Here is a 16,583-nt window from a genome sequence, read left to right on the forward strand (position 1 = left end):
CTGCAGATATTTTGGACTATAACTCCCATGATCCCTTACCTTTGACTATGCTGCGTAGGGCTGATTGGAGTTGTAGTCCAAAACATCTAGGGATCCACAAGTTGCAGACCCCTGTGTTGAAGGAAAGAAGTCTTAGGTAGCCAGCCCTTAGAGTTGAAATATTCCTTGGAAGCAATCAACATAACTAGGAAAGAAAGCACAAAAAACGAATTCAACCATCCTAGTTTTTTTGTACCAAAATTGTATTTCTCTTAATACATATGTTTATTTTTGTATTGCAAAATGCGGCCTATTAGAAGGTGTGGCGCACAGTGAGTTTTGCTCAGGGTACAAGAGTGATTCCAACTAAAATGTTTGCTGTCTTTTGCTGGATAGGTCTGAAGCGAAGACCACACGGCTGCTTGTTCATTGTATGCCATCTTGCTATTTCTGCGGAATATTTTCTGTTATTATACAGACCTCCAGCACCCCACTTTTCACTTGCTTCCAACTCGGCTGACTATTGTCTGTCCAACACAAACTCTGCCCAGGACACTAATATTTAACCGGCACAGCACTGCAGGATGAAACTGTTTTATGGGCCGAAAAATATTTGCATTTGTTTTTTTTGTTTTTTTTAAAAATAGGGCGCTCTGATCTTTAATCTGGAAAACGCCTTTTGTGGTAAATCTAACCACATGTGACCCCAAAAGTCATCCGTGAACTAACATGTTTGCATAAGAAAGGGTCATTTTATAGTCATCAAGCTTCCAAACAAAGCAATCAGTTCCCCCTTTGTAACTTGAAATATTTCAATTCCTAATCTGCTCTAATATAGTGCCGAAATAGAAAAAACATTTTGAAAGCAAAATGGAGCATATGAATTATACGGTTACCATGTTTTCACCATGGATATTTTCACTGTGGCTGTTTTGACTGTGGTGCTTTCACCGCAGCAGTTTTTGCCGATTTATTTTATAATAAATATGTGCTGTATGTTTGGGCTAGGAGATTTCAATCAACGTCATTACCGCGCAGCGGGAAATTGCGCATCCGAAAATATTGAATTGCAAAATCCTGCTGCGGATTGATATCGTAGATCACTGTTGCCAACATCCTGCATACCCTACCCCTCCCCCTACTTACCTTTTCAGCAGCACACGCAGGAGTGTGTCGCCGACTCTCCTCTATCCATGGAACGTCACTAACGTGGGTCGTAGCTCGCGCTGCAGGGTCCCTTTTTCTGTTTTATTTTTATTTTTTTTAATTTATTGTCCCCCGCTTCCAATGGCATGGAAGTGGGGGACACACCACACCCCCCCCGCCCCCGAAGCCCATAATGCCGAACATGGGGAGTCCGGGGACACCCCTGAACCCCATGTTCGGCATTATGGAATTCGATTTTTTGTGCAAGCCGAATGCGCAGTAAATGCACATTCAGCTTTTTTTCTCGATATTTTCGGGCAATGCCAGGAGTTTTCGTGGTGGTGGGTGGTAGGGTGAGGTGGTTCTGGTGGGTTAGATGGGGGTTGGCGGGAACCCCCATTAAAAAATAAAATCCACCAAACTGGCTTCAGTGAAAACACCACGCTTAAAATAGCTGCAGTGAAAATAGTCGCGGGGAAAACATGGGGAACTGATTTAAGTCTTGGCACAGTCAGAGAGTATACCCTCGTTGGTGACAAAACATTTTCCAAATTGAATTCCCATGGTTATATTTAAATATCCCAACATCCATTGCACAATGTGGGAAAAGAGAATGACTAGTTACCTACAGCACTAATATGTTTTTGACCATTAATGAAACAAGGACTTCAAACTGTGCTTGTTGTCTCCTAGACTTCTGTGATTATCTTCTTTAACATGTCCCAGTGTAACTTACAAGATCGACCAATTAAAACCTGGTACAAGGCCATCTACTCTTCAGAATGTTCCAAATTGATGCTAGTACATTACTATTCCCGATTGCTGCAGAAATATCATTTTCGCAGCTGATATGTTAAAGCAAGCGATCAGGATCCCTTTTAGACATGTGTACTGATACCCCATTTACAATGTGTGCATGTCATACTTTCATAGCTGGTCTATTATCATGTAGCCTTCATTTATTCTATTTATTTATTTTATTGCATATTATAACAGCGAATAGCTTTGTATTTACAACAAAAACGATATACAAAACATTGATCACATTTAGGGTAATATTATACATCGAGATTGTAAAACTAAACCACAGTAGAAACATTAGCATACAAGTATCTTCATCACAGTAAAAATAACCACAATAAAAAAGATGGACATTGTTCAGGTAGCACTTCAGACACACTTGCTTGGAAATCGAAAAACATCAAGGCTAAAAAGAGATGAAGGATTAAAACAGAGCCACACATGATAAAACCAATTAAAAAACACGCAGACCATGCACCAGTATGATTTTCTTTAATTTGGCACTCATCGCCCCATTCTTGGAAACAGAATCTCTTATCCAAATAAGATGGAAATGTACAAATCTATCCAGATACGAAATGATTTGCCCAGATGTTAAAACATGACTTGGGAGGTATTGCTAGCATTGGCCTCATTTGCCCACGTACACCCACGCCCACGTAGCTCCTAGGTATCGTCCATCAAAGGTCCATGCACTCACACCATTGTAATACCACATTTATAGAAATCATATGTGCAACATCTGTCAAATGCTGTGCCAACCTGGGCATACAATGTCAGTGCCTAATCAATGCTTAGAGAACAGCCCAAACTGTTGGCTTTGCCAATCCTTGTTCCTGAAGCCGTTCCTTCAGACTAAACCCTCTGTGGATGCTGTGCCAAGGGAGCATGAAATGGCTGCACTGCCTGGAACTATTTCCTGCCTTTGAACGCCTTGCATTCATGTGAGCATTATAGGAAAGACACTGGCACCAAAGCAACAATAGGTGTTGCAACTGCACCTCATGCTATGATGATATAGCATAATTTAGATAGATCATGACAAGACAAATAACGTTTCGTGTGGGATTTTTCACAATAAAGAAGCCTCATAGGGTTTGTCTGGAAAGCTCCCCATTCCAACATGGCCGCTCATTTGCCTATCTCCAAACAACACATATAGGCTCCCCATCACTCCTTATATCCATCTCCCCTCTATCTACGCTCTCATGCCTTTGTGTCACATTGGGTGTCGTGTAAGCCCTAAACTAATGAACACATGCAGACACGTATTCATGGGGAAAAGAGTGCTACCCTCCTGCAGGCCTCTAGAAAGCTGCCCTACACTAATCAAGAGCCCAGGCGTGCTGATGGGTGCTGAACTGACCCTAGAACTGATGTCTGCTGTGGTCCATGCATGGGTTTTCCATCTAAAGATGTTCTGTAATATTTTTCATTAGCTACTCTTTCTCGAGTATCCAGGCTCTACCTGCACTTGTGAAATCTCACGTTCAATGCACTGATATTATTTGTCTGGCTTTACCTACATGCAGATCCACTGTCTCCACCCCATTGAAGCACGTTATGGGCTCTGGCCATAATGTAGAGGGCCCACCTGCTCTGCATTGGTTACCTAGAGCTGGCTACCAGCCTCAAAGAGAATATGTTCTAATGCTCTGTAGATAGTCCAAGCCTTTTATTGAACCAGCTCTTTTCTCTGCTTTATACATTTGCACACTGTGGAGCAGACTCTCAAATAAATGTTGGGGCAAGAGGTGAGATACACCACATTCTCAAACTACATCTGAATGTGCACATTGAAAGTTCAGGTTTCAAATGCGCCCGGTCAATGTTTAATGTTCACAAAGTATAAATAATGAACCTGAAAAAGTATTGATGGTACAGGCACTAATCCTGTTTAATATTCACAAAATAGTACATCAATTAGAAAAGCAGGGCCTGATACGCCCAAATGTCATTAATTGCAAATGCACTGAAATCCTGTTTAATAGTCACAAAATATAGCTAGTACACCTAAAATTACATCAATTAGAAAAGCAAGGCCTGTTACGCCCAAATGTCATTAATTTAATACATACTGAGCCAACACATGTTTCAAGAAAAAGTTCTCTTCGTCAGGGCTCTCAACGTAGATAAATCTGTTACTTCTTAGCATATAACAATGTTCATAATAGGTGATGTTAGTAATGGGTGCAGTTTCTGCAAGATTAAGATATTTGTAGCGAAAAGACAGTCAATAATCTGCTTCCTATCAGATGATCACACACCATATTACTGTCCCATGTCAGAAGTGAGTAGTCTTAGAAAATCAGATAAAACTGTTGGCTTTGTCAGTGCTTGTTTCTAACAGGACTTCAGTGCAAGGAACAGATATATATCAGGGGGGTTAATGCACACTTTGTTGAGACATTTTAATACACCAGTACTTAAGCCCTTAGCTCTCAGCAGACAGCTTAGGTATAATACTAGCAGGACAAAATGTAATGTTACTGCTTGACAAAGATAGTTCAAAGAGATCCCAGGAGAATGTGTTCTGGGCGGGGAGGGGCATGTACTTTGCAAAATGACCATGGCCATTTGTTTGGCCATAATTATAATTATAACTGGTTATTTATAACGCGCTTACTACCCAGACGTTTCTAAGCGCAGACCCGGGGATCGAATCTGTATTGCGCCGCGTTGTCTTGATTGCCAGATGAGCGTGTTGCCCCTGAGCTATCCTTCCGAGACAATGGGTAATCAATGGGTGGATATATATCAAAGAGTACCTGCACGCTCTGTGTTCCTCCGCATATGCTATCTCCCTCCTGCACAGTGAGAGGGAAACCAGAGTAATCAAAGCGGGAAGGAATTAAGGCTCAACATTCAGCTGCTTGAGCAGATGCAGACAAAAAGGGAGCGCTCTGTCACAAAAGGTGCAAGTAAAACCAGCCTGAAGAAAAGAACTGGCCAACTTTAGAGAGGAGGGCGAGAGACATCACATTTAAAACCAAGGCTTCTCAACAAGGTTTCAGGAACAGGGCAGGTCTCTAAAGCAGAAGGCCAAAACTAAGGAGGAACAGGAAGTGGCTGGACCATTCAAAAAACAATATCAGTCCTGTTTATGTTTGGCATATAGGACTGAAATTGCACACATTCAGGACCCAGGTCACTGTCCACCGGAACAAGAAGCATGGTATCATCAACGTATATATAAAAGGTTAAATGAGGAAATAAGAGAAAGAAGGGGATTAACATAAAGGTTCAACAAGAGCAGGGAGAGGGCTGACACCTGGGGCACTTAACAGGTAAGATCTTGAAAAGAAGAAGAAACGGATTCAGAGAAACAGAATGAGATCGACCAGAGAGAAAAGAAGAGATATAGCAACTCACTGAACCATGGTTTATGGTCATTGCATCAAATTCATTGCATCTAAATGCATTATTTTCTTATTTTTTTGGGGGGAGAGCCCCACTAACTGCCGTTTTTTAACTGAATAAAAATTAACCCTTTACCCCCTAAAACATGCATTCGGTGCACATTTTTTAGATGGAAAAAATTTGATGGAATGGCATTAGATGCAATTACCAGATACCCTGCACCATCAATGCCCGGGGAGTGAGCCTGCTAATGGGGATTCCATGGTCAATGGTGCCAACGCCGCAGATAAATGAAGCATAACAAGATAAATGACACCTCCTACGTCAGTAGCCCTTGTGATGTTGCTGCGTGTGGCAAGGAGAGCAGACTCCATTCCCTGACAAGGCCAAAAATCAGTCTATACAGGGTCACAAATCCCTAAGCTCCCCACAATAGACTGTGGTTGAACCGTGACAGTAGTCCGCAAGAGTTTAGCAGGGAAAGGGAGCAGTGAAATGGGGGTGAAATGTATTGAGAACAGTCTGTTCAAGACATGTTTATTTCTATAAGATGGGGGGGGGGACGCAACTCTTTTGAAAGGTTGCAGAACACACCCCATCGATAAAGGTGCATTAATTACAGGGAGCAGAACGTTAAAAATGAGGGAAAGACAAACCTTAAAAATCTTTACTGGACATGGAAATAGGGAGAACTTTGACGTCGCAGGGGGTGTCCTCTTTACTGCTCTTTCTTATTGGGTTCTTGAGATCCTCCTTCTATTGAAACTAAGGTGCTCTAATGTAGTTGCTGCGCAGGCAGCCAATCAGCAGCAAGACAATTCACGGATGCTTGGCGAATAAGATTTTAACTCCGCCCAGTAAGAAAGGTTAGCGCTCGAGCGAGGTTTAATTCAATGTCAGTACATTATTATAATCCAGAGTTAACACTTTGTATCCCTCAAGGCCTATGGCCATCATCACCGTGCTGCCATGTGCTCTTGTTACATGTATGTTAAACCCAGCTTTAGATGCATGCAAACCTATAGTTGCCCACTTAGTCCAGGGCACCGTGTAGGATTGAGCCATTTCCTTAAGAGTTATTCCTCGATTTTTCACAAGTTCTTACTCATTTCATATCCCAGGCACATGTTAGTCAGCACAATGATTGCTGGCATTATGTGAACCATCTTCCTTAAGTTCCACTAGGTTGTGGTGTGGTTGGGGATGTTATGGATGCTCGAGTTAGTAGAATTATCTGAGACTCGTTAGTGGGAATTTCACAGAATAAGGACCATGAGTAGATGCCTAGCCCATGTATTCGGTTGCATGATACAGGCGATAGTAGCCTGAGGCCAAGTGCATGGTATGAGCAGGGGCATACTTCAACGTACCACAATGTGGGACCATTGTGGATTTCATAAATTCACTTGCATGGCGTGTCTGTGGAGGAAAATAATCCTATGATAGAGCAAATGGATGTGTGTGTGTGTGTGGGTGCATGTGTGAAAGCATGGCGTTTCGGAGAGAGAGTAGTTCTGTGTGCTGTGTGGAGTATGCTAACGTGACTTCATGGTGTTTCTGTGTGTCAAAATAATTCCATGTTCTGTGTGAGCGTGTCAAGAAGGATTGCAGGGTGCTTCTTTAGGGGAAATTCATTCTATGCCAAGGGCAATGTATTGTTACATGGTGTTCCTATATGGATTAAATGTTGCATGGATGTTGTTTCCATGGGGATGACATTATTCCATGCAGTAGTGAAGTAAAGCAGTCTGTAAGGGAAGCAATTCCTGGTTCTGGTTATGCCAAGGGGGTGTCTGCATCCAATGAGGTCTGTGTCATATCATTCCCGTCACTTCGATGTAGCAGCTAGTCATGCCGTGAGTTTCACAGTAAGGGTATAACACATGGTGTATTGTGGTACGGTTGTGTAGTCAACCTAGGCGCAGTTTAAGTGTAAAAGTGGTGGTAGTGACCAAGCGCATAAGAATATGCTGAGCTATGGCCCTCAATTTACTTGTCAAATGACCATGGGTGTCCTTGCTTGCCTAGCTGAAGGTCAGTGGGTCTGATCCTCTGTCAGACTCCGACGGTGTGCTGAGTATGCTCTTTTATCTTGTTAGGAAAGCAACTATCTCCTCCTCAGTGAATGTGTATTGTATGTAAGTGTGTATGCTGTGTCGCACATTATACCCTGTTATTATTAAGAAGCCGGTGGGTTGTATCGGAAATCTATCTGACACCAGGGCCGTTGCTAGGTTTGTAAAAGATCCGGGCTAGGCTAATGTCGGGACTGTCGGGACTCGGGGCTAGCTAGCCTGTTGGTTGTAGCCCCTGAGCTTCTATCTGGGGCTACAGCCAAAAGACCTGGGGCTCTAGCCCCCGCACCCTACCCCCGTGGAGCCTCTGTCTGACACACAGTGGAATATAGAATGTACCCTGCGACACGTGAGTAAATAAATTAGGGTGGCTGAAGGCTGGTCTTGGTGGTCCATGTCTATGCATTGTATCTTGATTCAAGTAGCATAACGTACTCACCTTTCCTACTTACCTGGCTCCAGGCTGGCTCCCACAGCGCTGCAACCTCTGTGAATGCAATAACCCTGCCAGAAGGATCACCTTTATCCAGTTGTCAACATCACTCTGCATGCTGGAATGTATCACTAATATTATAGATGTGTATCTTGCAGTTGCATCATGCAAAGTGATATTCCCTGAAAGTCAAGACTGTATAAAGTTGACGCTGGGAACCGGTGGCCATTTGCTGACTCTGTACAGCTCGATAGTGCATTAAACGCAAGTAGTAGTTCAAGTTTTCAGATTAATAGCTCCATTTTTCTTTTTTTATGTCCTCAGAAGTGAACACCCACTTGCTCAACTCTACTGCCATTCCATAATGGAGAATCACCATTTTGACCAGTGTCTGATGATCTTAAACACTCCTGTAAGTAGTTTGATTGCCTGCTCGAGACCACGGTGCTCACTGCAAAGCCTGCATTATTGCTTTCATGTTCAGTCCAGAGTTTGACTTGCATGTTGGTTCAGCCATCTCTTGTTTAGCAAGTATGCTGTGGATTCTCCACTGGAATGCGTAGAGAATTAGGACAACATCTTTCACGGTCCTCAAGATCTGCACCATATTATTATTAGTAATATTATTATGATTAGAATTATTATAGCGCAAACCTAGCTCGGGAGCAACAGAGCGCTGTACAGCTCACAGCAAAATATTGTTAGCAAGAATTAAACAAGCCATCAAGTAAACATTATAATTATTATTACCGTACAATATGTGGATGCAGGTGTGCACGAGATAGTCAGGATCTAGGTCACATCAAGGTAGTGTTGGAAGAGCCGGGTGTTCCGTGTACACTGCACGAATTCCATTCAGGAGCCTCTAACGTCCATTCAGGAGCCTCTTACTGAATCCACATTTTCTTCCAACAGAGGAACCCCCATGAACCCTATCAAAGGTCCCGCATCCAGTGCAACAGCACCGGGTTCCGCCCGACCCTTCGCCATTGTCATCAAGTTCAATGTTTTACCTCCCCGGGATAAACCCTGCTTGGTCGGAATGTACCAGCTTTGGCATGAGCTGTTTGAATCTAGAGGCCAATGTCCTAGTGAATATCTTTGCATCAGCATTTAAGAGCGAGGTTGGCCTATAAGACGTGCATGCCGTGGTATCCTTCCACACTTTGTGTATCACTGATATTAATGCTTAACTAAACGAAAGGGGGCCCTGTCCAGAATCGAGGATGAAATTAAAGAATTTAGTAAGGTAGGGTAATAATACTTCTGCATATCTTCAGGTCAGCCATTTCAACTAACATAACGACCAAGTCATGATCCATCCAAACTATCGAGACTATTTCACATGACCTTGCTCTACCTACCATAACCTTTTACAGAAAAAAAAGAATCTATTCTAGTGTTTACATTCTATGGAATGAAAAGTTGAAGCTCTTTGTCTTTGGGGTTTCATGTATCCATACATGAGCTGTCCTGATTAGGACAGTACATTGCTGTCATAGCCATCCCTAACTTCCCCATAGTGCCCCACACCACGAGGATATGACCTTCCCGAGCTTGAGTATTTTGGGTTCCTTAAGCCTTATCCTCGTATGAAACAGAATACCCATATCTACCCTCTTAAAGTCCCCCAATGCCCAGAGAGATTTCCCTACGTGCGCACTCAGGATACAGCATACCTCCCCTGTGCTAAACCGTGTTTGCTGCGACATTTAAATGCCCAACCTCATCTTCTGAAATTCCCTAGCCACAAGAGCCATCTTGGTGGGGGAATCCAGGCCCTTAACATTCAACGTCCCAACTTTCAGGTGTCCCTTAGTTCACACCAGCATCAAGCCTGAAAACATAGTTCTAGTTCAGTCCCCTTGTGCATAAATGCCACAGTAGAGTCTGGAATCCCTTCCAGGATGTGCAAACAGTAAGAATCACTTCATCCCAATCCAAACCAACCTCATTCCCAAATAACCAAAGCGTTTCAATAGAAACAACAACCCCCCACAAAAGGAGACACCCATTTTGAGATGGGCCACAAGGTATAACTCGTCCCTCCTCGCCAAGCTCCATATTTAACTCTGTATCCCCTTCAACTCTGCGCTAGAATGTCATGCTGTCCTCTCACTTTCACCACCTCCTTCCCATAACCCCTCAATTAGCTCACCAGTTTGTAACCACTCTTCATGTCACGAGTGAAGGAGTTCCGACCCACCTGAATTTTCTGCTGCCAGGCACTCTTTTCCGCGGTGTGGGACCTCTCGGGGGGGGGGGGGTCACATGTTCTCGTCAAGCCCTCCCCAGAGGCTTGGCTACCTTTATCTTCATCCTCACAGGAACGGTGGTGCAGTGTTCTGTCAGCTGTGCCCCTGTCATTATCCTGAATTCTTTCTCCTTGTACTCACAAATCAATGCAATGAGGTAGGCCCACTGGTGCTGAATCCCTCTGTCTGTCAACCAGAGAGCAAGTTGGCAGCAGTTCCTTCTTCTAGATAGCATGAACTTTGACAAATCCTGGTATATCCATATTTTATCATCCGCAAATTGGACTTCTTTGTGTTATTTGCCCTTGGCCAGTGCCTCCGCCTTCTCTCTGTAATGGTGAATCCTCATCACCACTGATCTCGGAGCACCCTTATGTGCTCTATCTATCTTAATGTCTGTTCCACCATCATCTTTAAATAGGGAATGCCCAATGCTTTAAACCTCCTCTCCACATCACATGGCTTTTCAACCTGCTGTTCCTTCAAGCCCAAGACCTGTGAGTTCTTCCTCCTCTCCCTGTTTTCCAGGTCATCAATTTTCAGGTGGGCTTCAGCTTCTTTGGTTTCCATGTCCAACAGCCTGGCTTCATACCTCATTTCCAATAAATCTGCATTAACTTGATTGTTCTCCATGCCTTCCACCTTGTTCTCAAGAGAGTCCACTCTTCTGTGCAAGTCCGTTATGGAGGGCTGGATGTCGCCAAGCAGCGCCTTTATCTCTTGAAGCATTCCAGCAATGGCCTCCTTTGTGGCCGGGTGGGTTCTTTCTCCACTTTCCACCCCATTCAAGGATGACTCCATACCTCCAATTGCCATCACTTGCTCCCTCTGAAATCTCTGTAATAATTCCATGCTCAGGCCCAACTGCTCTGTATGTCTCCAGCTTGGTGGACGATCACCCGCATGCCTGCAATCTTGATCCTTAATTAGTGGAAGTACTTAGCAGGCCATCCCGACCCCCTGGAGCCACTCTGCTTGGACACCTAATCATGCCCAGAGACCCACCACACTCTCTCTGTACGAAAAACCTCACTGCAGACCTTTCCCATAGCCCCCTCTGTCCTACAGTCCGCACACAGCATGAGGGATCCTGCGGTCATGCAGGGATTCACACTCCTTACCCCGTCACCTGTTCAACCAAAGTACGCCACAGCCAGCCTCCCTCAGGAGCCAACCTCCTCTATATTTCAGTGACCCTCTGTCTGCCAGTGCTACAAACACTTCTGTACACCGGTAAGGAGCCTGGGCATTTCTTAGAGCCCAGAGAGACTCTTCCTATCCACTGAGCATCCCTGTGGGGACTCTGCACCCCTCAGCTCACCCAGTTCTTGCTCCCTGTTCTGGTTGCTCGAGGTCCTCTCTTCCAACCCCCAGAGCCCCAGCATGGAGTTTTGAGACTCATAGCTGCCGCTGGATATGACTCAAGGCTGAGCGTGTGTCGGCGGTCCGCGGTGATGCTCTCGGCCGGAAAGGTCCTTTCGCACACCAAGGATTGCTAACTCGCAGCATATAGATAGTTCCCCTTGACTGCTTCTTTGCAGTTACATTGTACTTGGGAAACTCTCACCGCTCTGGTATCACCTCATTAGGGGAAAAGCTTTGCTCTGCAAGCACAATTCGGCAGGGAGAACAGGAGCTAGAGATCATGCAACCATCTTGATCCGTGCCACCTAGTGATCTCTGATTTCTCTCTTTTATTCTCTGACTGCTGCCATCATCCATATATTTAATTTAAGGTAACTTTGGACCACAGTGCGGCAAGTAAAGCCAACTTGGTGCCACCTGAATAGAAGAAAGCTTTTCACTAAACAAAGATAGGATCTCCATATGGGGCATATCTAAACAAGTGACACCCACTCTTTTCAGCTTAGTATTTATGACTGTGGTGGGAGATGGGAAAGTCTGAGGCTTAATGAGGCCTGTAGGAGGTATAGGGATGACCAACAAATGTGTGACCTGCCTCTGACCACCATCAGCAGAGAAACAGCTTCAGGTTGACCCTGCCTTTACATAAACACTGTCTCTATTGCTGAAGACCTTTCTAACCCCAGCTGAGCCTTCTTGGTTGATGTATAGCCCCCTGTACAAGATAGCTGCACCATGTGAGGAATGGGGGTGCAGGATTCACTTACTCCAACACGACTCAATAATGAGGACTCAGTAGTTTGGCAAAGGGAAGTCTGCTTAATGACAAGTACATCAAACAGGGAAACAATTGGAGATCAGCAGCGTTGCGATCACCTGTTTCGCTTCAACTCCCTCGATCTTCATTCAAACAGCAACAGTTATAGTCTAAACTCATGATCAATGATGTCTAACTCTACAAGTTTGTCATGCAACATAATTGGAAAAGGTAACTTAAGTATAGGTGCTATATCTGTATATGACAATTTAGCATGCGGATTAAAGAACTCTTATCGTGTGGGCGTCTACGCCCATCCCTCTACAACACACGTGATAGACGTCACTACAAGTACGACGTCCTATTGGTTATAGTGTCTATAGGATCCTAGATTACATGGTCCATTGTGATTGGGTGGGTTACACTCCTAGACATAAACCTCCACTTTAATTAGCAGCATGCAGCATGGACACCCAGGTGCCTAGTGCCCCAGGATTCACCCTGCCTCCCTTCAATCAATCAGTGCTTTTGGGCTATGTGTCAATTAGTTGGCTGGGTATGGCCTCGAAACTGTAGCCTCTTATCTGGAGAAGTTATGGCATCCTCGGGTCCTGGATGACATCAGGTGGTGGTACCTCTTCGCACCTGGCTGGTCATGTGTTGGTTCACCATGAATCTGCTTCAGTTTCCAGCTTTTAGTGTATTTAATTCTCCTTCGGCCTCACCACCTGCCTGGGCCTCCTTATCTTGACCTTCACGGGGCAGGCTGGTATGCTCTGAAGTTTCAATTCTTCTTAGCTGACGCTCTCCTCCCTTTCTCTGGTTGACCTCGATTTCCCAGGCATGAGCTGCTCTTTGTTGAGTTTCAACTCCGCTCTTTCTCCTGGCTTTGGCTGGGATATGAAACCTGGCCTGTTAGGCCCCTGGCCACCTGGGCATAATTCTGCTTTACAAAATGGAGTCGCACTTGTATAGCGTGCCTTATTGAGGTAGATATATGGTTGGCGCTTGCCGCTCTATTCTTCTACTAAGCATTGCAAGCAGTATCGTTTTCTTAGCTTCTTGCGTTCCAAGCCTATTTGCACGCGTTAACTGGTTAGCTACTTCCATCTTGCCTCATAGCAACGTTTCCTTACGTTTCAACATCGTCTCCTTTCCTGTGTCCATTACATCTATTTTTCATAGCTCCTCGCACTGGCGTGCTATCCTTGATAGCTGTTTTTGTTCATCCGCCAGTCTGTCCAGGCCCTTGTGTCATTTCTACTGGCCTTCCATTAAGGCTTTTTGGGTCTCTATGTGGACCGTCTGTAGGTACTCTTCATTTCATCTCAGCTGCTGGTATGGTTGTCTAAGAGGGTATTGTGCAGCCCATGGCTGTCTGGTTTTGGGTGCTTCAACAGGTATGGCTCTTCTGATGTGCAATGGGCAGCGTCCCAGCGCAGCTCTCTGTTGGTTCATTTACTCCTCATACTTCACATGCCTTGGCGAGTACGCTCCTGGTACCTCGAAATGGGGGGCAGGGATGCAGGCCATGTCTGGGACCTCCTCTACACTCCCCCGTCTGGTCAGTTCATCGACCACTTCTCCGTCCTCCTTCATATTAATCTTTTTTGGTTCATCTGTGTCTTGTTCGTCATCTTCAGGGTTTGTACACAATGGTGTGAATGTGTGCTGTTTTTACATGTTCGTCTTTGTTCCAGGCCATTAGCTGGCATTGTCCATTTGGGCTGCAATAGATCAATTTTCCTTCGTACGTTCTTCGTTTCCTGGGATATGTAAAATGTGTTCCTTCTGGCGCAAATTCACTGGTTTTCACAAAGCCTCTTATTTCTTCATCAGTCAGGTCTCTGGGCTTCCATCCTGGTTCAACATCGACCATGATTTTCATCCCAATGGCTTTCTTCGCAGTTTTCTGGCACTGTGTGATGATTATCTTGATAACACAGAATCCTAGCAGTATCATTGCTAGTAAGACTCCCAGAAACTTGAATATATCCCCCATCCATTGTGGGACCCACGAGAACAGGGCTCCAAACCAGCTGTCATCGTCCACTTCATCACCTTCATCGATCATCTGGTTCTTTAGGGTTGTCAACATATTTATGGCTTCTGTTAGGGTTCCATTTTCTTCGTTGTGCGATGGTCTAAATGTGCAACACGATTCTCAGATTTTTGCACAAACACCTCCATCCATCGCTGTGATCATGTCAAGCACATATCTGTTTTGGAGGGTCATTAGTCTGATCGCTCTCAGTTCTTCTTTGATCACGTTAAATCCTTTTATAGTGGTGTTGATGGTCTGCAATAACTCCCATCTGGTTATCTGCAGCCATTTAGCATTCACTCCAATTTGGAGGTGAGGCAGGAGCATTGTGGTGAAATGAGGCTGAACAGCCTGTGTTCGTACGGGATCGCATGGAATGCCTCTTCTGATTTGGCAGAAAAGTAATTTTCTGTCTTCATCCTGGATACCAGATCCACAGATCTCCTTTTTCTTAGATGAGCATCTGCTTTCGGCAAACTGTCCAAATTCAGGTAATTTTTAGGGATCACTAGTGCGGGAACGTGGACGTTCACCAGTGTGCATATGCCTCCCCAGTTCTTCGGTAGTCTTATATATGCCTTGGATCCACACGCCCAGTAATGGTCCATAATGACTGTGGTTCCTTATGTCATTTCTGGGGCTTCAAATATTCGTCCGCAGTTTACATTCTCTCCTATCTTCCTCGTGCCATTAATTCTGAAGCATAGTTTCGGGCTTTCCAGTGGCACTATTTGCAGGGGTCCTCCTCTGTCTTCGACCCATGTCAGCAGCTTTACCAATTTCAGCCATAGAGGTTTGCATAACCTCTGTGAATTCTCTATTGCTTCTTGGCAGGCTCCAAGGACCATCCAAGCTCGGCAGATGACTACTCCTTCTTCCCATCCATTTGGGGAAACTACTGTTCCCCAGATCTGCATTTGGCCTATGTTCTTCCAGATTTGAGCCTCTTCTGCAGTTTTTCCTTGAACGTTCAGTCTCAGGTTTATTTCCCATCTTGTTCCTGATCCTTTAACTTCAGAGTTCTCGTATCTGATCACGTGATTCCTGGTATGCACCCTGTTTCTTGTTTTAATGTCCTGGACGTAGCCGTCTTCATCTGGGAAGTCCTTCTCATTGGCCCATATCAATGATGAGTCTCTCCTCATAAATTGTTCTCTGGTATTGCACATTGCTACGTGTGACATACAGTGTGCTGTAGGGACATCAATTCCTACAGCTACAAAGATCTTGGATTTTCCCATGCTGTACTGTAGAAGTGCACAGACGAAGCATTCTCCTTCTGATTGCCTTTGTCCTACTTCCTTCATGTGTTAGTACCATATGTTGTTTCCAAGATGGGCTGTGCTGTCCAGGTAATCATTGAGTTCATTGTTATCTTTGTGTGGGCTTCTCTTGATTCTCAACGTTCTTCTGTAGTTTGCTATAACTTAGTCCTTGAATGCATCTGTGCTCCTTTCCCACTCTGGGCGTCTCGGTGGAGCAGGTTTCTTTGGCTGTATCGGTGTGGTAGGAGAAGGTTTTATGTTTCTTTTCCTTTCCTTTTGTAATCTTTCATAGATATCCTCTTCCCACCATTGGCTCACCAACTTCCCAACGCATGGCTGTGTCGTGGGCCTGGTGCTTGTTCCTTGCGTTGGAGCTGGCGTGCTTGTTGCTATAGGCCCTCATTACGACCTTGGCAGAGGACCATGGTGCTAATAGCACCATGGTCCATGCCGCTAAGGTCAGGATTCCGCCATGGTGGATAGCGGAATTACCGCCCCATTCCAAGGTTAATGGGGCGGTAATTCCCCATTCACCAATGGCCCCTTCCCCATTCCCATTTTTGCCCCATAGGGCATAATGGGAATGGGGAAAGGCGCTAATTACGGCACCGTAAATTACGGTGCCGTAATTAGCACCAAGGTCCCTTTGCGGCATGGGTTTTAACGCCTGCAAAAAGCAGGCGTTAAAATCACCATCCCGCAAAGGGACCTTGGAATCAGGCGTTAAGGGTCGGCGCCGTTTACGGCGCCGTAAACCCCTTAACGCCTGGGTCCTAATGAGGGCCATAGTCTCTGTAGTTCTATTTTTCAGATCCTCGTGCAGTGTCTTTGCTCTAATTATGAATGGGAACAAATGATCTATCAGCATTTGTGTTTTCTCTGTGAGTTCCTTTGTGGCTACTTCTGTTCTTTTGAGGGATTTTATTATGCCCTCTCTCTTTGGTTTCTAACTTGGTTCTTCTTGGTTACTTCCACTATTTTCTGGGGCTGGTTGTTCGGTAGGCAGTCCTGTTTTTTCTGTTGCCTTCGTTTGTGGCCCTGTAGCCATTGTCACTTGCCCTTGTTTGTGTACATTCAGTGGGCCTCATTACGACCCAGGCGGT

General features: G+C 44.8%; 1 protein-coding gene across 5 annotated transcripts in view; it reads left to right on the top strand.

The window, feature by feature from the left end:
* The window catches only part of PDE5A (phosphodiesterase 5A), a 959,918-nt gene that overhangs the window by 854,997 nt on the left and 88,338 nt on the right, over positions 1-16,583 (top strand). For all 5 annotated transcript variants that reach the window (XM_069630677.1, XM_069630678.1, XM_069630675.1 and 2 more), the window contains exon 15: positions 8,119-8,206. In XM_069630677.1, the coding sequence (XP_069486778.1) occupies positions 8,119-8,206 (88 nt within the window). The remainder of the gene's footprint in view (positions 1-8,118; positions 8,207-16,583) is intronic.

The sequence above is a fragment of the Ambystoma mexicanum genome, chromosome 6q, assembly GCF_040938575.1.
Source record: "Ambystoma mexicanum isolate Mex_15411 chromosome 6q, UKY_AmexF1_1, whole genome shotgun sequence".
In the NCBI taxonomy this organism is placed as follows: domain Eukaryota; kingdom Metazoa; phylum Chordata; class Amphibia; order Caudata; family Ambystomatidae; genus Ambystoma; species Ambystoma mexicanum.